The sequence below is a fragment of the Salvelinus fontinalis genome, chromosome 26, assembly GCF_029448725.1.
Source record: "Salvelinus fontinalis isolate EN_2023a chromosome 26, ASM2944872v1, whole genome shotgun sequence".
NCBI lineage: Eukaryota > Metazoa > Chordata > Actinopteri > Salmoniformes > Salmonidae > Salvelinus > Salvelinus fontinalis.
In genome coordinates, this window is record NC_074690.1 from 10,699,758 (window position 1) to 10,727,501 (window position 27,744).

A 27,744-nucleotide genomic window follows, 5' to 3' on the forward strand; every position below is an offset into this window, starting at 1 on the left:
TGGGGCGGTATGCAAATTGTAGTAGGTCCAGGGTGTCAGGTAAGGTGGAGGTGATATGATCCTTAGCCTCTCAAAGCACTTCATGATGACAAGTGAGTACCCAAGTCCTGTTGTTGCTGTCTGGGTACACTAGTACACCATCTGGGGCCGGGCCAGGAGTTTGTCCTGTTCAGGAAAAACCATAGAATTGGAATTAAGAAGACTAATCATTAATTTAATAGGATCTCTATGGGAACAACACTATTGGCCCCATGTAATGTTTCTTGGTGCTTCAACGGAGAATGGTATATCCACATTCAGAAGATTTGTATGGACTAGAATCAATCCGATTGCCCCTTTTCGGCTATGCACCTAGCCTGACTTAGTGAGTCATTGACTACAAACAATTAGATCGCTTCTCAACAATTATGACAAAATTCACTTTTCTTGAAACAGACTTTATTTAAAAACACAGTGAAGTGACAACACCAGCTATTTTTGAGATGCCTCTCTCACCCACATATGAGCATTCATACACACACATTTAAGCGTGCACACACACATGCACGCACACACCCTACTAACTGCTATTGCCAAGCGTCAAAATAACATACAAGCACGCACCAAAGCACATTCATTGACGTACAATCAGGGTCATGTCCAAGAGCTGACATTATGACGGAAAATAGACTTGCAGTGCATGACTGCTGTTCTGTATCACAAAACACTACAATAGGTCATTTAAACTAGCCTAGAGACAAGAAGTTTCAATATCAGCGGACCTCTAATCTGTCAAATAGGTAATTGCCTCAAACACATTCATATGCATTCATGTTTCATTTGCCGTACACTGGGGTAACTAATTGTCATGCATGGAGGAGGAAATTCCTGCCTGGCAGCTGTACGGGATAAATAGTGTAAGGTTAGAGCCCTTCGAAGAGGCTGGTTCGCCATGATTATGAGACGAACCTGACAAGGAATACTGACATTCTGCTGCCCTCTAGTGGAGAGCAGGTGAGCAACAACGTCTATGTTGGTCAAGTCACATGTTTGTTGTCCACAGGAAACAGGTATCTCTGTTCTGTTCTTGGAAGCTACTGTACATGGTGTGCTTTTGTACTACTGCTGACCTAAATAATCAAGGTCTCGAATGTTGATGATTGAATGATTGGTTGAATCAGGGTATGATGGTGCTGCACAGCCATAGAATTAGAATGAGTTCATTATATTTCTATGTGCACTGACTGCACACCATGTAGCTCGCCTAGACCAAGGTTCGTTATACTGGAAGGATTTATTATTATTATTATTATTTTTAAATGTTCACTTCCGTTTTTCTTTGGTGCTGATAAAAATCTAAAAATCAACCAAAATAAAACATGAATAAAAACATCTTTCTGATTGTGGGTGTACTGGATTTTAGAACGTACTGTGACACATAAAATTAGTCTCTGAGTTCACAGCAGATGTTTCCAGTCCAAAGGCTTGTTTTATCCAAGTGATTAACCTTTTCAAAGACTGACAGGTAGTGGAAGTGAAGAAGATGACACTGTCAATTAAATTGGGAGTTTACGAGGGTGTAGTGACAGGTTTGGAATGTGTTCTTATGGATGTAAGGACTGACCATCCACAATATCAAAATTATAGTTTTAACCATGTTTTGAGGCTATATAGTGTTTGCTTACATTTACTTTGTTTACAAACATTGGAGTAAAACAAACTAATATTTAGAGTTCTGAGTGGTATATTACGACGCAAGCTAGACTTTTATAAAGCTAGCCAACTTCACATTCCAGCTCAGCCTTCATCTGTACTACGATGGTGGATATTGCTTGTCTGCCTGCTGCTAACTCTAGCAGGCTTTAACTGCGTGTGCATGTCACACATGTCTAGTCAAAGGCCAAACTCTTCACTGTGACAATGCTGAAACATTAATTCATGCGAATCAGCGACATATTTTAATTTGTGAGGAAATCTAAATGAAAGAAAAGTTATTTACCAAATTCAACAGGCTATGGTGTGAAATAGGCTTTTAGAAGTGCAGTCTTTATTTTATTTCGTATCATTAATGTCGTCTTTCATGTGCTTATCCAGGGGTAAAAAAGAGGTATAAATTCCATGACTGAAACTTACGTCGATCTCGGATCGATTGTCTAACTTCCCCTTTCATGTTAGAAAGTCATGACCATCATGCTTTTATGGAAAGAGGATCATTTGGTACATTTAGTAAACTGCGAGTTTAACCAATTCCCGTCCCCTTGCTTAGGGGATCGGGAGTCCTCCCTGGGATCATTTTTATGTAGAAGGAATAAAAGCTCAGTTCTGGTAACTTTTTAAAAGGACAATCTGGTTTCTCCATCTGCATTTATCCCATTGGACACAAAATCCTGACTGTTATTATTAATCATTATTTTATTATAAATATGAATATATACACTGTATTCGGAAAGTATTCAGACCCTTCCCCTTTTCCACATTTTGTTACATTACAGCCTTATTCTAAAATGTATTAAATAAAAATGTTCCTCATCATACCCCATAATGACAAAGTGAAAAGTTTTTAAAAATATTTTAGCAAATTTAATCAAAATAAAAAACAGAAATACCTTAATACCTTAAGTGTTCAGACCCTTTGCTATGGTACTCGAAATTGAGCTCAGGTGCATCCTGTTTCCAATGATCATCCTTGAGATGTTTCCGCAACTTGATTGGAGTCCACCTGTGGTAAAATCAATTGGAAAGGCACACACCTGTCTATATAAGGTCCCACCATTGACGGTTCATGTCAGAGCAAAAACCAAGCTATGATGTCAAAGGAATTGTCCGCACAGCTCCGAGACAAGATTGTGTCGAGGCACAGATCTGGGGAAGGCTACCAAAATATGTCTGCAGCATTGAAGGTCCCCAAGAACACAGTGGCCTCTATCATTCTTAAATGGAAGAAGTTTGGAACCACCAAGACTCTTCCTAGAGCTGGTCGCCCGGCCAAACTGAGCAATCGTGGAAGAAGGGCCTTGGTCAGGGAGGTGAACAAGAACCCGATTGTGGAGATGGGAGAACCTTCCAGAAGGACAACCATCCAGCATTCCACCAATCAGGCCTTTATGGTAAGGTGGCTAGACGGAAGCCACTCCTCAGTAAAAGGCACACGACGGCCCGCTTGGAATTTGCCAAAAGGTACCTAAAGGACTTAGACCATGAGAAACAAGATTATCTAGTCTGATGTAACCAATATTGAACTTTTTGGCCTGAATGCCAAGCGTCACGTCTGGAGGAAACTTGGCACCATCCTTACTGTGAAGCAGGGTGGTGGCAGCATCATGCCGTGGGGATGTTTTTCAGCAGCAGGGACTGGGAGACCAGTCAGGATTGTGTGAAAACTGAACGGAGCAAAGAGATCCTTGATGAAAACCTGCTCCAGAGTGCTCAGGACCTCAGACTGGGGTGAAGGTTCACCTTCCAACAGGACAACGACCCTAAGCACAAAGCCAAGACAATGCAGAGGTGGCTTCGGGACAAGTCTCTGAATGTCCTTGAGTAGCGTCATACTCAACAAGACTCAAGGCTGTAATCGATGGCGAAGGTGCTTCAACAAAATACTCAGTAAAGAGTCTGAATACTTATGTAAATGTGATATTTTTATTTAAAAATGTGCTTTGTCATTATGGGGTATTGTGTGTAGATTGGTGAGGATACATTCCTATTTTAGAATAAGGCTGTAACGTAACAAAATGTGAAAAAAGTCAAGGGTTCTGAATACATTCCGAATGCACTATACGTCTATGGTTGCGGCTGTTGCAAATGTGAAAATACAATCCCAAGTTTGCAAAGCGAATGCTGTCATTACTACTGTATGTGTAATATGATAGGTATAAAAAAAATAAAAAAAAATGACACAAAAAAACATTTGATTAATACAAATATTTAAATCAGTCGGCTTCCTCAAATGGAGGGGATCTGATTTAATTATTCCTCAACTTTTGGCTCAGACACTTCATTCAGGATATAATTTGTTGCCGATTATCCCGAGGATTTGACCAAGGTTACCTCGCCAACTCCTCAAACCTGATTTGTAGTATAGGGCTCTGAAGTGGCACAACAATTGAACTAAAATCATGAGGCATTTATAAGTTCTTTCTTCAAGAATCAAATTGGGTATATATTGTTAACTTAAGCCCAAAAATGGATGTAGCAACTGCAGATTTCCCCCAGATTGGAGTGGTGTATTTGGGCTGCTACACTCATATCCATATCATATGGCAAGAAAATACCCTACTTACTGTAAGTGGTTCAAAGTCAATACTAACAACTCAACCCACAATCATTAGACGTTAGATTGGTTGGTAGGAATGTAAGGGTGAGGGTGGGGGGCTGGAGTCAATAGCAATTCCTCTGGTGTAGGGGGAATTGAATACAGTTGATACAGGCTACTGTACCTACAGAGAACTGTTGGTCCCGCTGGAGTACAGAAGCCTCTTCAACAGGTCGACTTTAACACAGTTCTCCAGGGCTCTGCAGAGCCGGCCCACGGTGCAGCCCACACAGCCCTCCTTCATTCTCCAGCGCTCCAGCATCTGGTGCACCTTTTCAGGCAGCCCGTCACGTTGGTAGTCATGGTCGATGGTCTCCACCTCTACCTCGCTCAGGCCCAGACGACGGGCACAGCGCTTCCAGTCCTTCCCGATGTTATCTCTCAGGAGATCCAGGTGCTCCTCAGTCACAGCCTGGTCCTCTGAACACGGGAAAGGACACAACAGAACATATTGTATAACATGAAAGTTAAAGCCCTTTTCTGTGATATTAACAAGGGTTTTTGATAATTTACTGTCAATTAATGATACATACTCATTGACTGTTGAATAATATAATTTATAAATTCCCCATGGTCATAGTTTAACCAAATTATAACCCCAAATATATACTGAACAAAAATATAAACGGAACATACAACAATTTCAAAGATTTTACTGAGTTACAGTTCAAATGAGGAAATCAGTCCAATTGAAATAAATTCATTCGGCACTAATCTATGGATTTCATGACTGGGAATACAGATATGCATCTGTTGGTCACAGATACCTTATAAAAAATGTGCCTCTTTAATTGGCACACTGTATTTTTTGCGCATTCAAATTGCCATCGATAAAATGCAATTGTGTTCGTTGTCTGTAGCTTATGCCTGCCCATACCATAACCCTACCGCCACCATGGGGCACTCTATTCACAACGTTGATAAACCGCTCGGCCACACGACACCATGCACATGGTCTGCGGTTGTGAGACCGGTTGGACATACTGCCAAATTCTCTAAGGCGGCTTATGGTTGAGAAATAAACATTACATTCTCTGGGAATAGTTCTGGTGGACATCCCTGCAATCAGCATGCCAATTGCACACTTCCTCAAAACTTGAGACATCTGTGGCATTGTGGTTGTGTGACAAAACTGCACATTTTAGAGTGGCCTTTTATCGTGGCCAGCACAAGATGCACCTGTGTAATGATCATGCTGTTTAATCAGCTTCTTGATATGCCACACCTGTCAGGTGGATGGATTATTTTGGCAAAGGATAAATCCTCACTAACAGGGATGTAAACAAATTTGTGCACAACATTTGAGAGAAATACGCTTTTTGTGCATATGGAACATTTCTGGGATCTTTTATTTCAGCTCATGAAACATGGGACTCAGACTTTACATGTTGCGTTAATAATTTTGTTCAGTGTACATTTGTAAACAAACAATGCATAAATTAATGGTTTTATGGTACATTTTGTGGTCCCCTTCCTTAACCAGATGAGCATAGAACCCCTCTATTGTGGCCAAATGCAAAATCTGTGACTAGTAGAAAACATGACATAGACAAATAGGAAGCTGATGTCTATTTTCAGGAAGTAGGCTCCTCTTTGCAGGATGTAGTCTACTCTTACCGTACATCGGCAGGTTTTCTTTGAGCAGAGAGAGTGAGTTGGCTCCGTTGGAGAGAGAGCTGGCTAAGCTGCTGTAGGACTCATGACCCCTGATGCTGAGTGTGTTGTTGCTGCCTATCTGGATCCCACTGGCGTTCTGGATAAACAGGCCTGCTGCAACACACACGCACATGTACACACAAATACAACGTTTCTCATAAATGGCTTCCTGATTGAATTGCTAGATAGCTGTCATGTTGACTGTGGAATGTACATCAGCTGTAGACTAGCTGTAGTAATGGTGATACTGGTATCAGCACTGTAATCTTTGTGCATCATCCCTACCTGGGTCTTGTGAAGGTCCAACCTTGGCACCCGAGTTCAGGCGCAGCCCTGCAGTGAGGTCTGGGGCAGCTGACTCTGGCACTGGGTAGGCTGGCCAGGACTGGAGGCGGTCATACTGGGCATAGGGATATTGCTGCTGGGGGGAGTACTTGCCCTGGCTCAGAGATGGGCTGCTGGTGGACTCAGGGATGTGGCTTGACAGCTGGTGTCTTGGTGTGGTAGTACCGGAGGGGGCCGCTGACTCGTACAGGCCTAGGTCAGAGAGATTGAGGAGGGGGTCCACCTCCACGCTGCTGGGCTGTACGGCCTGGGTTTTGGTCCAAGACTGGACAGAGGACACTGGGGGCTGAGAGGGCCTGAGGTCTGGGAGGCCTCTGGTGGTAGTGAGGTCCTGTGAGGAGAGGCGCTGTGGGGTGGCATGGTGAGGGTAGGGGCTGAAGTCAGGCTGGTCCATCCGGCAGTAGCTGCCGAATTTGTGGTACTCCAACTCCTGGGCTAATTTGACATCCAGGTTTGACCTCCAACTACTGACCAGGTTGAGCTCCATACCCGAGGGGGTGCTGATGGGGCCGAGGGCCCGGGCATCTGGCTGGATTAGGGAAGGCTCACAGGGAAGGAAGAGGTTAAGGTCCTCAATGCTGGCCTCCACTGGACCAGCTTCTATACGGACAGCCCCAGCACTGTCTGAGCTCAGCAAGGGAGCTGGCCGGTCTATAGTGAGAAGAGGGAGAGTGTTCATTTTTAAAAGATGAATTCTAAATTGAGATCCATGTGCATTACTTGTTAACTTCGTATAAATGGTTTACTGGTGAGAATGAGCGATTTGAACGAAAAACCTAAATAAGGGCAAAGATCTCAAGTTTGGGTCTTAGTTAGGGCTGTTACGATGACCGTATTACCGCAACACTGGCGGTTACGAGTCATGACTGCAGTCGAATTCCATCCATACATTTTTTTTCTTCATATTTCTGCCCCCTTACCCGGGAAAGCACCGAACAAAAGACAGGGACGTTGGACCATCTAAGAGGCCCAAATATGATGAGAGCTACACATATATTGGGAATAGTGCCTTTCCTCAGCCACAGTGTGTTATATGTGCAAAAGTACTATCTCACAACTCAATTAAACATTCACTGCTGCACAGTCATTTAGAAACAAAACATGCCAATTTGAAAAATAAGCCACAGGAATTTTTTTGAGCGAGAATTAAGATGACTTTTGTGTAGTAAAACATATATAAAAGCAACAGATACCATTAATAAGAAGGGGCTAGAAAAGTATTATATGGTGAGCTACGGAGTGGCTAGGACAGGCAAGCCCCATACTATTGTGGAGGACTTAATTATTCCTGCTGCCGCGGATATGGCTGGGCCAATGCTGGGGGAAAAAGGCCCAAAAAACTATGCAGACAATGCCTTTAACAAACAACACTGTTTCACGATGCATCAGTGACATCGAAGGAGATGTTTTGAAACAATTACTGCTTCGCATACAAGAAGGTGAATTCTATGCGATACAGCTGGGTGAGTCAACAGACGTGGTGGGACTGGCACAGCTCCTGGTATATGTCTGTTACATTTATGGGGGGTCAATTAAAGAATAAATCCTCTTCTGCAAACCACTGGAAACACAGGACAACAGGAGAGGATATTTTTAAAGTACTGGACAGCTTTGTGACATCAAATGGACTTTGGTGGTCAAGATGTGTTGGTGTCTGTACTGATTCCGCAAAAGCCATGACAGGGAGACATAGTGGAGTGGTAACGCGTGTGCAAGCATTTGCCCCCGACGCCACTTGGGTACACTGCAGCATCCACTGAGAGGCTCTTGCTGCCAAGGGAATGCCTGACAGCTTGAAAGACATTTTGGACACGACAGTGAAAATGCTTAACTTTGTTAAAGCAAGGTCCCTGAACTCGTGTTTATTTTCTGCACTATGCAACAATATGTGCAACGACCATGTAACGCTTTTACAACATACAGAAGTGCGCTGGTTATCAAGGGGCAAAGTATTGACATGTTTTTTTTTTTTAATTGAGAGACGAGCTTAAAGTTATGTTTACTGACCATCATTTTCACTTGTCTCGACCGCTTGCAGGATGACGAGTTCTCACACGACTGGCCTTTCTGGGTAATGTTTTTTCTCAACTGAATGATCTGAATCTAGGATTACAGGGACTCTCTGCAACTATATTCAATGTGCTGGACAAAATTGAGGCTATGATTAAGAAGTTGGAGCTATTCTCTGTCTGCAATAACAAGGACAACACACAGGTCTTTCCATCATTGTATGATTTTCTGTGTGCAAATGAACTCAAGTTTACTGACAATGCCAAATGTGATATAGCGAAGCACCTGAGTGAGTTGGGTGCGGAATTACGCAGGTACTTTCCCAAAACGGATGAGACAAACAACTGGATTCATTATCCCTTTCATGCCCTGCCTACAGTCCACTTACCGATATTTGAACAAGAGAGCCTCATTGAGATTGTAACAAACGGTTCTCTGAAAATTGAATTTTTATCAGAAGCTACTGCCAGATATCTGGATTGGCCTGCACTCAGAGTATCCTGCCTTGGCAATTCGCGCTGTTAAGACACCGATGCCCTTTGCAACCACGTACCTATGTGAGAGGGGATTCTCGGCCCTCACTAGCATGAAAACTAAATACAGGCACAGACTGTGTGTGGAAAATGATTTTAGACAGACTCTCTCCAATACAACCCACCATAACAGAGTTATGTGCAAGCACACCCTTCTCATTAACCTGCAGTGAGTTAAGTCACAATTTTTGATGACCGAATAAAGTTTTATAAGTAAGATAGCTAAATAAAAAGCAAAATTATTGATTATTATTATATTATTATTTGTGCCCTGGTCCTATAAGAAGAGCTCTTTGTCACTTCCCACGAGCTGGGTTGTAACAAAAACTCAACTCATTCTTATGTTTAATAAATGTATCGTATAGTGTGTGTGTGGCAGGCTTACAATGATGGCAAAAAAACAACATTTGAGAGTGCGCTGACACTGGTGCTTGAGGGGATATGCAGCTGGAGGTTGAATGTTTTAAGGGGTACTGGACTATAAAAAAAGTTTGGGAACCACTGCTCTAATCAATCTGACATCAATGAAAATCTAATCCAAAATCTAATCAAACACTTCATGAGAGTCCATGAGCTCATGTTGAGCAACATTTCTATAGGCTCTGCAATATGCTTGAGAAAAAGGAGTGATGGCCTCTATTAAAAAGAGGAGGATCCCATCAGCTTTCTATATGCTAGGCCTACTATTTATTTCTCTCAACATTGCTAATATTAAGCACATTGCTTCTCTTTACAAATGGAGCCTACCTGGCTGGCATGGAAATTAACCATGGGAAAAGTGTCTTCCATTCGCTATTTAAGTGCATAGATTACATGCATTTTTTTCTGCTGCATGTTTCGAGACAGGTGCATGATAATGGTCCATTCTAAATCAAAACATATTCCATTCTAAATCAAAACAAATTTCACATATATTATTTAGAATATGTAAAGACAAGATTAAAATCAAGAATAGTGTGACAATATTAGCCTATCACTTGTGAATGATGCCCAGCTTAAGGCAAGAAATCATAGTCGCACACCTCATGTAGCCTAGCCCATAGGCCTATGTGTTTTGATAAGGCTTGCATCAAAACTAAAGTGGTCAAATAACTTTTTTAAATTAAGCACATTAATCCACTTTACAACTGGCGTAGAGCCTAACTGGCATACATGCGAGTTTCAAGTTTGGGGAAGATAATTTTCACCATAAAAATGCACCTTTATAATTAAAGCATAATTGCATTTGTGCTAATGGGACATTTGCGCTTATAGCCTACTGCCGTGTGCGCATTGCTACGCTTATAATATGAAGAAATAGCATAATAGTTTATTAACATTTTAAGCTAAACGTACAGTTTTAAGCTAAAGGTACAGATGCTATTGGTTGTATTAATTTGGGATCTATCGCATCCCACAACTGTCCCAGACTATGTTTGAAATATTTATTTCTCACACAGAATAGAATAGGTTGACTTTTGTACTATGGGGGAAAGTAAATTGACATAGACTAGTGCTTTTGCTGTTCGTTAAGACTACTCATCTTGGTGGCTGACGAAAATTATCTGTAAATGTGGACAGTTCTTCCAAAATCTTCAATATGCGCCTGGATAAGGATCCAGGCAGTTACGTCCCCGATGTGTCTGTCTTCGCTTGTAGCCTGTGAGAAAGACCCAATCACGTGACGGAGAGCCAAGTGAGTGAGAGGTGCTTCGGCACGCAGCTGGGAGAAGGGAATTATAATTATTATATTCAGCCACAATAGCCACTGGCCGCAAAAGGCATGGATGTTTTTAGGGGGTATTACAGCCACACAAAGGGGATGCAGCTGGGAAATTCAAGGTATTATCAAATGCTTGTCAAATTGTGAATGAGAGACTGATGAAAAATGTACAGACTGCACAAAAATCAAAGCAGAGCTCATGCCTTTCATGCAACTTTTTTCAAATCAGCATTAGTCGCATCATGCAGCCTTAGAATGTATTAAAAATGTAAATATATAGCCCAATATTTGTATCACAACTAAAGTTACATAAATAACTGTAAATTAAGCATATAGGAATACCTGTTTCTTAACCGCTCACCCCAGAATAGCCGCATGTGCACACTCCTTCAAATCGTTTGGAGAAAATATCCTTTCTATTTTATTCAGCTATGTTCAACTGTATTCTCAATACTATAAAATAATGCCACAGACTTCTAAGCAAACCTTGTCTGCTAAATTAACTAGTGTAGCCCACAGCCATATGGCATAGTCAGATCAGGGCCTAACATGAGGACAACTCAGAGTCTGCTGTTCTGTTCTTCTGAAATAGACTACATTTTCTTCATTTCATGTTTCTTCAGACCTGTCTAAAAGAAATAATGGATTTATTGTGATGGTGTAGGCTATATTTCTTGGATTTATTTGACTTGATTTAAATGTCATGACCGCCACAGCTCTAGTCTTAGTGCATCCCGTCTCCTTAGATTTGAAAAAAAATATTCTTCTGTCATGCCAAATAGTTCAGTGGACTTTGACCAAACTTTTGGATCAGTGGGCTTAGGCTGAGTATATCAAATATTAAACTTGACACAAGTCTACACCATGCTGAAACTGTAGACAGTGTGCGGTGTAGAGTTGTAAGACATAAGGCTGTGAGTGGTCTGGAGGTATACGGCCAGGGCATCAACTACTCTTCCTGAGGTCGGACCACACCAAAGCGGCCACATTACATTACTCAGCCTAAGCCCATATAAAACAAAAGATAAAACAGTGAACTATGTTTGTACTGAATGAGCTAAAGAGAAAACAGTACATCATATAACATCCCTACTCCACCACATATCCACAACACAAAATATTCAATACCACCATACAACAATATCACAATGTGTGCGTATGCATGTGTCTGTACCTTTGTGTGTCTCTTCACAGTCCCCTTTGTTCCATAAGGTGTATTTTTACCTGCTTTTTAAATCTGATTCTACTGCTTGCATTAGTTACCTGATGTGGAATAGAGTTCCATGTAGTCATGGCTCTATGAAGTACTGTGTGCCTCCCATAGTCTGTTCTGGACTTGGGGACTGTGAAGAGACCTCTGGTGGCTTGTGGGGTATGCATGGCTGTCTGAACTATTTGTTAAGTGTTGCAGTTATTTCAGTCGCTGTAGTAGCTGACGTGTATAGTGTTGAGTCATCTGCATACATATACACACTGGCCTTACTCAAAACCAGTGGAATGTCATTAGTAAAGATTGAAAAAAAGCAAGGGGCCTAAAAAGCTTCCCTGGGGAATTCCTGATTCTACCTGAATTATGTTTGAGAGGCTTCCATTAAAGATCACCCTCTGTGTTCTGTTAGACAAGGAACTATTTATCCACATTATAGCAGGGGGTGTAAAGCTATAACACTTATGTTTTTCCAGCAGCAGACTATGATTGATAATGTCAAAAGCTGCACTGAAGTCTAACAAGTATAAAGAGGAAGCGAGCAGTCTGGAGTTGTAAGGCGGAGAGCTATAAAGGGTCAGGGCCTTGAAGCCCGCCTCCCTTGGTGCTCAGACCACTCACCTGCTGTAAGGCTCTCAGGAGGCATCGATAAAGACTTCATCTTCTCCACCATCTCCTCAGGCCCCTCGTACAAGTCCTACATGCCATTGAAACAGAACACAGGACGCATAACATAGTTCAAAAATGTGTTATGGAACTTTTATGACAGATGAGGTAATATTGTGGTAATATAATGAGGTAATCACACACTCGCAGAGGTGATAGTCATCTACAACTTAGTGAATCGCCACAAACAATGCACCCATCAATATTTTTCACTAAGTTACTGTATTTGTTTCGACAATGTTTTGTGGCACACTTGATTAATTAAATGATGTACTCATGACAATGCTATCACTTTGTTCACGCATTTAACTTACTCTGAGACCAAGTGAGTCCCTTTCTACATCTGGCTCCAACTTCTCCCTGTAGACGGGCAGGAAGAAGTTGTAGCCCTCTTGTCGAGAAAAAGAGAGAGAAAGAGAAAGCAATTAGAGCAGTCATATTACTAACATAGCCACATAAGAGTGTGTATTAGACTCATGAATACCAAGGGATCACTTGAATTGATGCTCGTTGAAGTACTCATTTATCCATTAGGTCCAATGTTGACTTGTGATGATGACACAGCATATTGGTTAAATATTGCACTTGTTTTGCACTCGTGTTGGAATGTACAAGTTGTAAATGCTCTGTAATACACCAGTAATACACCAGACATACAGACATGGTATTAAATGGTGTATTACAGAGCATTTACAACTTGTACATTCCAACACGAGTGCAAAACAAGTGCAATATTTAACCAAATGCTGTGTCATCATCACAAGTCAACATATATATATCTGTACACGTGTGTGTATATATTTATATACACACGTGTACAGACATGGTATTAAATGGTGTATTACAGAGCATTTACAACTTGTACATTCCAACACAATTTTTTTTGTCCATTAAAATAACATCAAATTGATCAGAAATACAGTGTATACATTGGTAATGCTTTAAATTACTATTGTAGCTGGAAACAGCAGTGAAGAGGCAACTCCGGGATTCTGGCCTTCTAGGCAGAGTTGCAAAGAAAAAGCCATATCTCAGACTGGCCAATAAAAATAAAAGATTAAGATGAGCAAAAGAACACAGATACTGGATAGAGGAACATCAAGGAGTCGCCTCTTCACTGCTGACATTGAGACTGGTGTTTTGAGGGTACTATTTAATGAAGCTGCCAGTTGAGGACTTGTGAGGAGTCTGTTTCTCAAACTAGACACTAATGTAATTGTCCTCTTGCTCAGTGGTGCACCGGGGCCTCCCACTCCTCTTTCTATTCTGGTTATAGCCAGTTTGCTGTTCTGTTCTGTGAAGGGAGTAGTACACAGTGTTGTACGAGATCTTCAGTTTCTTGGAAATTTCTTGCATGGAATAGCCTTCATTTCTCAGAACAAGAATAGACTGATGAGGTTCAGAAGAAAGTTCTTTGTTCCTGGCCATTTTGAGCCTGTAATTGAACCCACAAATGCTGATGCTCCAGATACTCAACTAGTCTAAAGAAGGACAGTTTTGTTGCTTCTTTAATTAGAACAACAGTTTTCAGCTGTGCTAACATAATTGTAAAAGGGTTTTCTAATGATCAATTAGCCTTTTAAAATGATCAACTTGAATTAGCTAACACAACGTGCCATTGGAACACAGGAGTGATGGTTTCTGATAATGGGCCTTTGTACGCCTATGTAGATATTCCATAAAAAATCTGTCGTTTCCAGCTACAATAGTCATTTACAACATTAACAATGTCAACACTGTATTTCTGATCATTTTGATGTTATTTTAATGGACAAAAAAATGCTTTTCTTTCAAAAACAAGGAAATTTCTAAGTGACCCCAAACTTTTGAACGGTAGTGTATATCCAGTTAGTCACAGGTGTATGGAGACCCCTGAAGGGTCTGGTTCCTCTCAAGATTTCTTCTTCACCCCCCTAAATAGTTATATCAAGCTCCTGTTGCCCTGAACTTGCTATTTAGGTCTGGGTTTCGTGAATTGTGCTGTGATATTACTTGCTATACAAATACAATTTGATTGATTGCCATTGTGCGTATACTGTAATACATTATTTGAAATTCCTGTACCTCAATCTCACCACACATATGCACACACACCTCCGAATGTTGGCCGTAGTTGTGGATCCTGATGCCAGCATCTCTTCATTAGCTCTATGATCTCTACAGGAGTGTAATCAGGGATGAGGTATTCATCCGGACGATCGCCTTTACGGACACACTGGCAGATATGGTCCTCACTCCGAGCATCTGAAAATACAGTAGTCCAAAATGAATTCAGTGCATCTGTACAGGCATTTGAAAACTGAAAACCTTATCCATTCATAAAATGTTTACTATAAAATACAGTGGTCTCCAAAAGTATTGAGCCAGCGACAGTTTCTGTTGTTTTGGATCTGTACTCCAGCACTTTGGATTTGAAATGATAAAATGACGATGGGGTTATAAAGTGCAGACTGTCAGCTTTAATATGAGGGTATTTTCATCCATATCAGGTGAAATTACTGCACTTTTTGAACATATTCCCCCCATTCTAGGGGACCATAATTTTAGGGGACCAAAATTGGGACAAATTAAGTTCTGTGTATTAAAGTAGTAAAAAGTTAAGTATTTGGTCCCATATTCATAGCATGCAATGACTACATCAAGCTTGTGACTCTACACATGTGTTGGATGCATATGCTGTTTGTTTTGGTTGTGTTTCAGATTATTTTGTGCCCAATAGAAATGAATGGTAAATAATGTATTGTGTAATTACATATTGTAAATAAGAATATGTTTCTAGAGTGAGAAAGTTACCGATGCACAAATATCATCCCCCCCAAAAACATTCTAACCTCCCGTTATTGTAATGGTAGAGGTTAGCATGTCTTGGGGGTATGATATTTGTGTGTCTCTAACTTTCTCACTCATCATTATTCACGGTCCATTCAGGATTATACATTATTTACCATTCATTTCTATTTGGAACAAAATAATCTGAAACACAACCAAAACAACCAGAAAATGCATCCAGCAAATTTGTAGTCACAAACTTTGTATAGTCATTGCGTGCTATGAATATGGTACCAAATACTTAACTTTGTACTACTTTAATACACATAAGTTAATTTGTCTCAACACTTTTGGTCCCCTAAAATGGGGGACTATGTACAAAAAGTGCTGTCATTTCTAAACGGTTCACTCATGAGCGATTAGCCAACATTTCAATTATTTTTTCATTTTTAAACTAAATGACTGAAGTCGGTTCAATTATTTGAATTCCATTCCATTCAGAGTTTTTTTCTGTGAGTTCAATGCAGTTTTTCTAGAGATAAATCAGATCCAGTCTGAACTGGGAGATGTAGTTTCCAACAGACCAATATTCTAGTTTAATCATACAATGTGGTAATTAACTACAATGACCATAATCCATTGCGCATCTACTTGTCCGGTCTGTGTATCTTTTACGCCTGCTACAGAAGAGACAGAAGAATGAATGATCGTGAGGTGATATAGAGCAGCTGTTGCTTCTCAAGGTATCTCGACTTGAAAACACATGATCTAAGTGATTGATAGTTAGTATTCAGCAGTTACAAAAGTATGCCTCAGTTACTTTGAAGAACTTCAAAATCGTGATTTTGTCAGACAGCATAGGAAGCAGCTCTATAGAGATGAGATTTGGAAAGAAATAATAGTCTTCAAATAAAACAAATGTAATATAGGCTACAGAACTGAAATATTTTATTAAATTAAAGTAATGTGAATAAATTATGGTTAATAATTGATAAGAAGTAAATGGGCAGTCAATACCATCATGATACTTATATTCAAATCCCATTTTATTGGTCACATTTATTGGTTTAGCAGATGTTATTGCAGGTGTAGCGAAATGATTGTGCTTCTAGTTCAGACAGTGCAGCAATATCTAACAATTTAACAACATACACCCAACATACACAAATCTAAGGAAAGGAATGGCATTTAGAATATATCAATATATGGACGAGCAATGTTAGAGCGGCATAGACTAAGATACAGTAGAATAGTATAGAATGTAGTATATACATATGAGATGAGTAATGCAAGATATGTAAACAATACTAAAGTGACATTATTAAAGTGACTAGTGTTCCATTTATTAAAGTGGGCAATGATTTCAAGTCTGTGTGTATAGGCAGCAGCCTCTCTGTGCAGGTGATGGCTATTTAACAGTCCGATGGCCTTGAGCTAGAAGCTGTTTTTCAGTTTCTCGGTCCCCGCTTTGATGCACCTGTACTGACCTTTCTTTCTGGATGATAGCGGCGTGTACAGGCAGTGGCTCGAGTGGTTGTTGTCCTTGATGATCTTCTTGACATCGGGTGCTGTAGGTGTTCTGGAGGGCAGGTAGTTTTCCCTCCAGTGATGCGTTGCGCAGACTGCACCACCCTCTGGAGAGCCCTGCGGTTGTGGGCGGTGCAGTTGCCATACCAGGCAGTGATACACAGTAATGGGTGAACAAGGAGTACAGGAGGGGGCTGAGCACGCACCCTTGTGGGGCCCCAGTGTTGAGGATCAGCAAAGTGGAGGTGTTGTTTCCTACCTTTACCATCTGGAGTAGAGGTCGACCGATTAATCAGAATGGCCGATTAATTAGGGCCGATTTCAATTATTATTATTTTTTTTACACCTTTATTTAATCTTTATTTAACTCGGCAAGTCAGTTAAGAACAAATTCTTATTTTCAATGATGGCCTAGAAACGGTGGGTTAACTGCCTCGTGCAGGGGCAGAACGACAGATTTTTACCTTGTCAGCTCGGGGGATTAAATCTTGCAACCTTACAATTAACTAGTCCAACGCTCTAACCACCTGATTACATTTCACTCCACGAGGAGCCTGCCTGTTATGCGAATGCAGTAGAAGCCAAGATAAGTTGCTAGCTAGCATTAAACTTATCTTATAAAAAACAATCAATCAATCATAATCACTAGTTAACTACACATGGTTGATGATATTACTAGTTTATCTAGTGTGTCCTGTGTTGCATATAATCGATGCGGTACGTATCGTTGCTCCAATGTGTAACTAACCATAAACATCAATGCCTTTCTTAAAATCAATACACAGAAGTATATATTTTTTAAACCTGCATATTTAGCTAAAAGAAATCCAGGTTAGCAGGCAATATTAACCAGGTGAAATTGTGTCACTTCTCTTGCGTTCATTGCACGCAGAGTCAGTGTATCTGCAACAGTTCGGGCCGCCTAATTTGCCAGAATTTTACATAATTATGACATAATATTGAAGGTTGTGCGGAACGGTTCCGTATTTCACTGAAAGAATAAACGTCTTATTATCGAGATGATAGTTTCTGGATTCGACCATATTAATGACCTAAGGCTTGTATTTCTGTGTGTTATTATGTTATAACTAAGTCTTTGATTTGATAGAGCAGTCTGACTGAGCGGTGGTAGGCAGCAGCAGGCGCGTAAGCATTCATTTAAACAGCACTTTCCTGCGTTTTGCCAGAAGCTCTTCGCTGTGCTTCAAGCCTATCAACTCCCGAGATTAGGCTGGTGTAACCGATGTGAAATGGCTAGCTAGTTAGCGGGGTGCGCGCTAATAGCGTTTCAAACGTCACTCGCTCTGAGACTTGGAGTAGTTATTCCCCTTGCTCTGCATGGGTAACGCTGCTTCGAGGGTGGCTGTCGTCGTTGTGTTCCTGGTTCGAGCCCAGGTAGGAGCGAGGAGAGGGATGGAAGCTATACTGTTACACTGGCAATACTAAAGTGCCTATAAGAACATCCAATAGTCAAAGGTTAATGAAATACAAATGGTATAGATAGAAATAGTCCTATAATTCCTATAATAACTACAACCTAAAACTTCTTACCTGGGAATATTGAAGACTCATGTTAAAAGGAACCACCAGCTTTCATATGTTCTCATGTTCTGAGCAAGGAACTTAAACGTTAGCTTTCTTACATGGCACATATTGCACTTTTACTTTCTTCTCCAACACTTTGTTTTTGCATTACTTAAACCAAATTGAACATGTTTCATTATTTATTTGAGGCTAAATTGATTTTATTGATGTATTATATTAAGTTAAAATAAGTGTTCATTCATTGTTGTTGTAATTGTTATTATTACAAATACATTTTAAAAAAATCGTCCGATTAATCGGTATCGGCTTTTTTTGGTCCTCCAATAATCGGTATCGGCGTTGAAAAATCATAATCGGTCGACCTCTAATCTGGATGTGGCCCGTCAGGAAGTCCAGGACCCAAATGCACAGGGCGGGGTTCAGACCCAGGCCCTCAAGCTTAATGACAAGCTTGGAGGGTACTATGGTGTTGAATGCTGAGCTATAGTCAATGAACAGCATTCTTACATAGGTATTCCTCTTGTCCAGATGGGATAGGGCAGTGTGCAGTGTGATGGCGATGGCGATTGCATCGTCTATGGCCCTATTGGGGCGTTAAGCAAATTGAAGCGGGTCTAGGGTATCAGGTAAGGTGGGGGTGATATGATCCTTGAATAGTCTCTCAAAGCACTTCATGATGACAGAAGTGAGTGCAATGGGGCGATAGTCATTTAGTTCAGTTACCTTTGCATTCTTGGGTACAGGAACAATGATGGCCATCTTGAAGCATGTGGGGACAGCAGACTGGGATAGGGAGAGATTGAATATGTCCGTAAACACACCAGCCAGCTGGTCTGCACATGCTCTGAGGACGCAGCTAGGAATGGAGTCTGGGCTGGCAGCCTTGCGAGGGTTAACACGTTTAAATGTCTTACTCACGTCGGCCACGAAGAAGGAGAGCCCACAGTCCTTGGTAGCGGGCCGCGTCGGTGGCACTGTATTATCCTCAAAGCGGTCAAAGAAGGTGTTTAGCCTGTCCGGAAGCAAGACGTCGGTGTGACCGCGACGTGGCTGGTTTTCCTTTTGTAGTCTGTGATTGTCTAGACCCTGCCACATACGTCTCGTGTCTGAGCCGTTGAATTGCAACTCCACCTTGTCTCTATACTGACGTTTTGCCTGTTTGATTACATTGTGGAGGGAATGACTACTCCGTTTGTATTCTGTCATATTCCCAGTCAGCTTGCCATGGTTAAATGTGGTGGTTTGCGCTTTCAGTTTTCTGCGAATTCTGCCATCTATACATGTTTTCTGTTTAGGGTAGGTTTTAATAGTCACAGTGGGTACAACATCTCCTGACACTTCCTGATAAACTCAGTCTCACTCTCAGTGTATTAGTCAAAATTATTCTCGGAAGCAACCCGGTACATATCCCAGTGGATCAAAAGAATCTTAAAGTGTGGATTCCGTTTGATCAGATCAGCGTTGAATAGTCCTTAGCACGGGTACTTCCTGTTTGAGTTTTTGCCTATAGGAAGGGAGGAGCAAAATGGAATCGTGGTCAGATTTGCTGAAAGGAGGGAGAGGGAGGGCCTTGTATGCATCCCGGAAGTTGGAGTAACAGTGGTTGAGTGTTTTAGCAGCGTGAGTACTGCAGTTGATATGCTGATAGAATTTAGGCAGCCTTTTCCACAAATTTGCTTTGTTAAAATCCCCAGCTACAATAAATGCAACCTCAGGATATATGGTTTCTAGTTGCATAAAGTCCTGGGAAATTCCTTGAGGGCCGTCGTGCTATCGGCTTGATGAGGGATATTTCCTATTTTATTCTGTGTTGTTAGAGCATTTACAACCGACATAATGCATAGTGCATAAGGTTTTAAAAGATTATCGAAACCGAAATTAAAAACCATGATTTAGAATACAACCGACCTCAAAAAGCACTAATAGCTTTCAGCACTACCCAATATGGATGAAAATATCCTCAAATTAAAGCTGACAGTCTGCACTTTAACCTCATAGTCATTGTATCACTTAAAATCCAAAGTGCTGGAGAAGAGCCGAAACAACAACAAAATTGTTACTGTCCCAACACTTTTGGAGCTCACAGTATATGGCTGAAATCACATCCGATTACTATAACCCCAACAGGCCTCTGTAGACTGAGTGAGCAACACTCACTTTCAAAGGGCTCACTGGCAGTGAGGATGACCCAGACGACAATAGCGAAGCTATAGATGTCAGACTTCTCAGAGGAGCGTGTATGGATGCTGTCAAGGTGCTCAGGAGCCATGTAGCACAGAGTACCAGCTGCCCTGGCCCCCCCTCCCCCAGCCCCCATACGTCCTAGCCGGCTCTGCCTGCGAGACTCCTCCTTAGTCAGTCTGCTCCACGTCTGACAGGTGGCCAGGCCCAGGTCTGCAATCTGGAGCACAGATACAGATATGCATATTCATACAATTACATGCATTACGCACACGCATACATGGATTTCACACACACATCCATACTCATAAACTACCGTTCAAAAGTTTGGGGTCACCTAGAAATATCCTTGTATTTTGAAAGACAATTGTATTTTTTCTCCATTAAAATAACATCAAATTGATCAGAAATACAGTATAGACATTGTTAACGTTGTTAATGACTATTTTTTATGGATTATCTACATACAGTTGAAGTCGGAAGTTTACATACTGTACACCTTAGCCAAATACATTTGAGCTCAGTTTTTCACAATTCCTGACATTTAATCCTAGTAAAAATTCCCTGTCTTAGGTCATTTAGGATCACCACTTTATTTTAAGAATGTGAAATGTCAGAATAATGGTAGAGAGAATGATTTATTTAAGATTTTACTCCTTCCATCACATTCCCAGTGGGTCAGAAGTTTACATACACTCAATTAGTATTTGGTAGCATTGCCTTTAAATTGTTTAACTTGGGTCAAACGTCTCCGGTAGCCTTCCACAAGCTTCCCACAATATGTTGGGTGAATTTTGGCCCATTCCTCCTGACAGAGCTGGCGTAACTGAGTCAGGTTTGTAGGCCTCCTTGCTCGCACACGCCTTTTTCAGTTCTGCCCACAAATGTTCTATAGGATTGAGGTAAGAGCTTTGTGACGGCCACTCCAATACTTTGACTTTGTTGTCCTTAAGCCATTTTGACACAACTTTGGAAGTATGCTTGGGGTCATTGTCCATTTGGAAGACCCATTTGCGACCAAGCTTTAACTTCTTGACTGATGTCTTGAGATGTTGCTTCAATATATCGACATAATTTTCTTCCCTCATGATGCCGTCTATTTTGTGATGTGCACCAGTCCCTCCTGCAGCAAAGCACCCCCACAACATGATGCTGCCACCCCCGTGCTTCACGGTTGGGATGCTGTTCTTCGTCTTGCAAGCCTCCCCCAAACATAACGATGGACATTATGGCCAAACAGTTCTATTTTTGATCCATCAGACCAGAGGACATTTCTCCAAAAAGTACAATCTTTGTCCCCATGTGCAGTTGCAAACCGTAGTCTGTTTTTTGGCGGTTTTGGAGCAGTGGCTTCTTCCTTGCTGAGCGGCCTTTCAGGTTATGTCAATATAGGACTCGTTTTACTGTGGATATAGATACTTTTGTACCTGTTTCCTCCAGCATCTTCACAAGGTCCTTGTTGTTGCTGTTGTTCTGGGATTGATTTGCACTTCTCGCACCAAAGTACGTTCATCTCTAGGAGACAGAAGGCGTCTCCTTCCTGAGCAGTATGACGGCTGCGTGGTCCCATGGTGTTTATACTTGCGTACTATTGTTTGTACAGATGAGCGTGGTACCTTCAGGCATTTGGAAATGACTCCCAAGGCTGAACCAGACTTGTGGAGGTCAAAAAAAAAAAATCTTGGCCGATTTCTTTTGATTTTCCCATGATGTCAAGCAAAGAGGCACTGAGTTTGAAGGTAGGCCTTGAAATATATCCACAGGTACACCTCCAATTGACTCAAATTATGTCAATTAGCCTATCTGAAGCTTCTAAAGCCATAATATCATTTTCTGGAATTTTCCAAGTTATTTAAAGGCACAGTCAACTTAGTGTTTGTAAACTTCTGACCCACTGGAAATGTGATACAGTGAATTATAAGTAAAATAATCTGCCTGTAAATAATTGTTGGAAAAATGACTTGCCAAAACTATAGTTTGTTAACAAGAAATTTGTGGAGTGGTTGAAAAACGAGTTTTAATGACTCCAACCTAAGTGTATGTAAACCTCCGACTTCAACTGTAGGTGTACAGATGCCCATTATCAGCAACCATCACTCATGTGTTCCAATGGCACGTTGTGTTAGCTAATTCAAGTTTATCATTTTAAAAGGCTAATTGATCATTGGAAAACCCTTTTACAATTATGTTAGCACAGCTGAAAACTGTTGTTCTGATTAAAGAAGCAATAAAACTGGCCTTCTTTAGACTAGTTGAGTATCTGGAGCATCAGCATTTGTGGGTTCGATTACAGGCTCAAAATGTCCAGAAACAAAGAACTTTCTTCTGAAACTCGTCAGTCTATTTCTTGTTCTGAGAAAAGACGGCTATTCCATGCAAGAAATTGCCAAGAAACTAATGAACTCGTACAACGCTGTGTACTACTCCCTTCATAGAACAACGCAAGCTGTCTCTAACCAGAGTAAAAAGAGGAGTGGGAGGCCCTGGTGCACAACTGAGCAAGAGGACAAGTACATAGAGTGTCTAGTTTGAGAAACAGATACCTCACAAGTCCTCAACTGGCTGCTTATCTTCAAAAGAAGCATCTTCAAGAGCGAATGGAAGGAAAATGAACTCAGTAGTTCTGCCCAGGACTAAACGACAAGTCACCGGATACGGGATAACTACGAAGAAGGACAACAGTAGAAGAGTTGTTGGAACCATTTCGGACAATCAGAGCCTCACAAGCGTCCCGAGAAAAGGCCCAACCCCGTTTCCAAGGCTGCTCCGTTCACCGAAAGATCCCCGGCGAACCCAGGCATTTCACTTAAATACATTCCTGATTTCTTGCTCAAAGCGGCGGCTGTTCGTGTGCAAAGTATATGGTTACTTTATGTGGTAGTAGTTTCTGAATGTTGCAATGTTAAGTGTCTCTGTCTCTCTCTCTATCTCTTCTTTAACAAGCAGCCATGTTATTGTCATTCTACTAGGGACCTGTTTTCAGCGTGTTAAGTCTCCAGTCAATAACCGGTGCAGTCTGTGTATGTTTATTCTGTGTTCCCACTTAATTAGCTAGTAAATAAATAATTAAACCAATTTGTGTAGTACTGAATCATAATTAAGACTCCAGTTTTTGCAGATGCAAGAAGGTTACGACTGTTCAGAATGACATGATACGAGGATCTGATTAATACGTTGACTGTTTATAGATGTGATAGGTAAAGACCTTTTAGAGTTTAATTCGGGAGATGGTAACTCTTTAAAGAACCGCTCTCGTGGTGCCCCAGAGCCTAATGAGTTAATTAGATGATTAATTTAAATCAGGTAACAATTAAACATAGTTAACTTTTTGCGACTACAGGGGGTGCTGTTTTCTCATTAGCATAATTGCATTACAGACTAAACGGCTTCCTACAAAATTCTTGATCGTACAATATGCATATTATTATTATTATTGGATAGAAAACAGTCTCTAGCTTCTATAGGCGTTGGAATTTTGTCTCTGAGTGGAACAGAACTCATTCTACAGCAATTTCCCTGACATGGAGTCAGATTTCACACATTTTGGCCCCTGATCTGGAGTCAGTTTTAAGGCCACTGTTATTGCTATGAGGATACGGACACTGCTTACGTCTTCCCCTGGATGCCTTTACGTGATGACGATTTGAATGGTATCGATTGCGCAATCACAGGCCCTATAAAACAAAAACACGTGTAGGTAGGAACTCTTTCCCAGATGCGTGAGGCGCGCGGAGGACACCGAACGGCTCTTTTTCCAAGCATTAGTGTAGCCAGTTATATTTTTCCGGTCATGTTTCTACTCGTTATAGGAGTTAAAAACATCATAAGGTAGTTAATTTAAACCGTTTCATAGCAATTTATATCCGTTTAGTGCGATTTTTGAGGCATTGCTTTGTTGTGCACTTTGACGCGCTGGGCACATTTCGGGCTCCCGGTCGTACGTTAGTGGGCATTTCGACGGACAAGTGGACATCTTTCGACCAAAAGAAGATTAGACCCAAGAAAGAATTCTTTGACCAAGATTCTGATGGAAGAACAGCTCACAGTAAGAACAATTTATGATGATAAATCGTGTTTCTGTCGATATTTGTTAAACGTTTATGTCGCCATCTTGTTTGCTATAGCTTTGCTTGGCGCAACGTGTATTGAAAAGTAAGGATAATTTAAAAAATCTAAATCAGCGATTGCATTAAGAACTAATTTGTCTTTCGATTCCTGTCAACCCTGTATTTTTTAGTCAAGTATATGATTAGCTATTGATTAAACTAGATCACTCAAAGATGGCGACCGACTTTACCAGGCTTGTTTTGCTACTATTTTCATTATATAACCACGTTTTTTTATGGCTAAATATGCACATTTTCGAACAAACTGTATATGTATGTTGTAATATGATGTTACAGGAGTGTCATCTGAAGGATTCTGAGAAGGTTAGTGAAAAAATTAATATATTTTGGCGATGATATGATATCGCTCTCTTTGGCTAGAATCAGTGCTCGGGTAACGTTTGCGTATGTGGTATGCTAATATAACGATTTATTGTGTTTTCGCCGTAAAACACTTAGAAAATCTGAAATGTTGTCTGAATTCACAAGATCTGTGTCTGTCCATTGCTATGTGCTGTGTATTTTTAAGAAATGTTTTATGATGAGTAAATTGGTAATACCCGTTGCTGTCTATAGTAATTCTAGGAGCTTTGGTGAGATTTGTGATGCTGGCTGCAATGGCAAACTATGATTTATACCTGAAATATGCACATTTTTCTAACAAAACCTATCCTATACCATAAATATGTTATCAGACTGTCATCTGATGAGTTTTTTTCTTGGTTAGTGGCTATCAATATCTTAGTTTAGCCAAATTGGTGATAGCTACTGGTGTTGAGAGAAAATGGTGGACAAGAAAAATGTTGATTTTTGCTAACGTGTTTAGCTAATAGATTTACATATTGTGTCTTCCCTGTAAAACATTTTAAAAATCTGAAATGGTGGCTTTATTCACAGGATCTGTATCTTTCATTAGGTGTCTTGGACTTGTGATTTAATGATATTTATATGCTACTATTTAATTGTGACGCTATGCTAGCGATGCTAATCAGTGTGGGGGGGGGTGGGGGGTGCTCCCGGACCCGAGGTAGGTGCTCGTTAGAGGTTAATTAGATAACAGTCTTCAAATTAATGTTAAAGTCTAGTCACGACATATATTATACAGTGTGTGCTGTACCTTAATATGAAAATCCTTGTCCACCAGTATGTTTTCTGGTTTCAGATCCTTGTGTATGACACAGTTCTTCATCAGGTACACCATCCCCTCCAGAATCTCCAATATGATCCTGCCCTTGATAGATATCGGCACAGAAACCTGGAGAAAAGACAGGAATATATAAAAGTTGTTTTCCCAAAGAGAAAACAGCTTGTTGATATTACACAGACCAAAGTGTGATGCAGAGGTCTCCGTGAAGACCTCCCACCTCTGCGGTGAGGAAGGAGGCTAGCCTGTGAGTTCAGGAACTAACCTAAAGTGACACCGTAGACTAAGTTAGATCTTGTTGTTAATGTAGTTGTCATTGTTTTTGTTGTGATCTCCTCTCACCTGGTCCAGCATGGCCAGTAGGTTGCCTTTAGGGATGAGCTCCATGACCAGAGAGTAGTCCCCATCCTCCAGGATCACCCCCAGCAGCTTGACCACCCGCTCATGGTTCAGTCTGGTCATCAGGCTGCCCTCCTCTAGCAGGGACTGCTTACTGCCCCTGGGGAAGACAGGGAGGAAGGCTTAGTCAAGACTACCAGCTCGAAAAATGTGTTAATTTGGAGATGTATTACTATGTAATAACTAAGCCAACTGTAGGCTACTTGAGCACTATACACACTACAGACACCCATTTTCTCTGTTTTTATCATCCTTTGTGTAACAGGAAAAGAGAAGTGTAGCCTACCAACTGGACTGGTACTTTTTCTGTGTGAACTCATAAAACATTATCTAAAACAGTGGTTACAAAACTGTGGGGCACGCCCGTTCGTTTTTAAAGAAACTCAGTCCGACTTTAAACTTACTCTTGAAGTTGCAATCCCGAAATTGGGTAGTGCATCATCAGTTCCTCTTGTCATGTTAGTCATTACATTAGTCATTACATACCTTAGAGAGCTATTTATAACTATCCCTGAAATGTCCAAATCAATTAGTCCATGTCAGCTAACGTTTATTAATTTTGTTTTTTTTAGCCCATATTGTTGTAACTTTTTAGTCACGAAAATAACACAAATACACATTAGACATGGCAAAATGTATAGATTTACAAGACAATTAGCTTTAAAACTGCAACATTTTCTTTGCACCCCATAACAAAATGTGTAGAATTGCAGGAAATAAGCTTTAAACCTGCACAATTCTCTCCACCAACAAGAGGTGTGTGAACAGTTTGTGTCATGAACAATGCTGTGCGCATAGAAATAGACGTGGCGCGGGATGTTCCCCAATGCAGGAAAAGGAATCCCTGGTCTAAAAGTTATGTTAAACCATGCAAGTAAGTAGCATACCATTCAAACATATATATATATATATATTTAAATATAATTACAAATAAAATATTATGAAACAAACTTTACTTCGTAGAAAACAATATGAAACTTTTGGAGCGTGACAGTCACAACACTGGTCATGGACACTGGGGAATCCCCACCATGGCCCTCTACTCACTCATTGCGCGGTGGCCCGGTGTAGACGGTCTTCAGAACCACCTGACCGAGGGTTTTGTGATAGCACAGGTACACGGTACCGAAGCCGCCGTAGTCCAGTGGCTCCTTTTTGATAAGGTCAGAGGATTTCATGTAGATAGAGTCTTGCACAGCAGCCATGGTGGCTGTCTACCTGGTCCGACCTCGGTATATCCCTCTAGCATTGAGATGAGAGCAGCGCATACATTGTTAATAATAAAGCGCAATATCTCATTATGAAAAAGTATCAATAGTTGATTTCCGAACGAAATGAGCAGTAGGCTAATGAGATTCAGCGGCGTTGAATTGAAATACAGAACTGAATCTGGAACTGAGACGTTACGTTAGTCGGAAATCCAATAGACTGTAACCTTAACTTCAACAAATTTACCAACAATGTTGTCAACTTATAAAGTACACAAAAGGAAGCACGCATACCGTTTAACATTCGATGCAAATTGGTTATGCCTATGTATGCACTATGATAAAAAAAATGTTGGACAAAACTGTAAATTATAGAGAAATATCCTACTTTCACAATCCACGCATAGTTCCGGGATTTGTCAAACTCGCTTTTTCTTCTTCGACGGGGTTTAAGG

The 27,744-nt window shown here is 40.8% G+C and overlaps 1 protein-coding gene across 5 annotated transcripts; it reads right to left on the reverse strand.

The window, feature by feature from the left end:
• Positions 1-27,744, reverse strand: ripk1l (receptor (TNFRSF)-interacting serine-threonine kinase 1, like). 5 transcript variants are annotated; one of them, XM_055882502.1, is made up of 12 exons: positions 27,678-27,744; positions 27,129-27,323; positions 26,025-26,181; positions 25,656-25,793; positions 20,409-20,652; positions 14,505-14,654; positions 12,725-12,801; positions 12,366-12,441; positions 6,233-6,943; positions 5,909-6,061; positions 4,420-4,711; positions 1-165 (listed from the first exon to the last, which is right to left on the reverse strand). In XM_055882502.1, the coding sequence occupies exons 2-12, from the start codon at positions 27,284-27,286 to the stop codon at positions 81-83; spliced, it is 2,241 nt and encodes a 746-aa protein (XP_055738477.1). In that variant the 5' UTR covers positions 27,287-27,323; positions 27,678-27,744; the 3' UTR covers positions 1-80. The 5 variants fall into 5 exon arrangements, with proteins under 5 accessions (XP_055738477.1, XP_055738476.1, XP_055738478.1 ...); XM_055882501.1 differs by having other exon boundaries at positions 27,584-27,730; XM_055882503.1 differs by having other exon boundaries at positions 5,909-6,058; positions 27,129-27,730.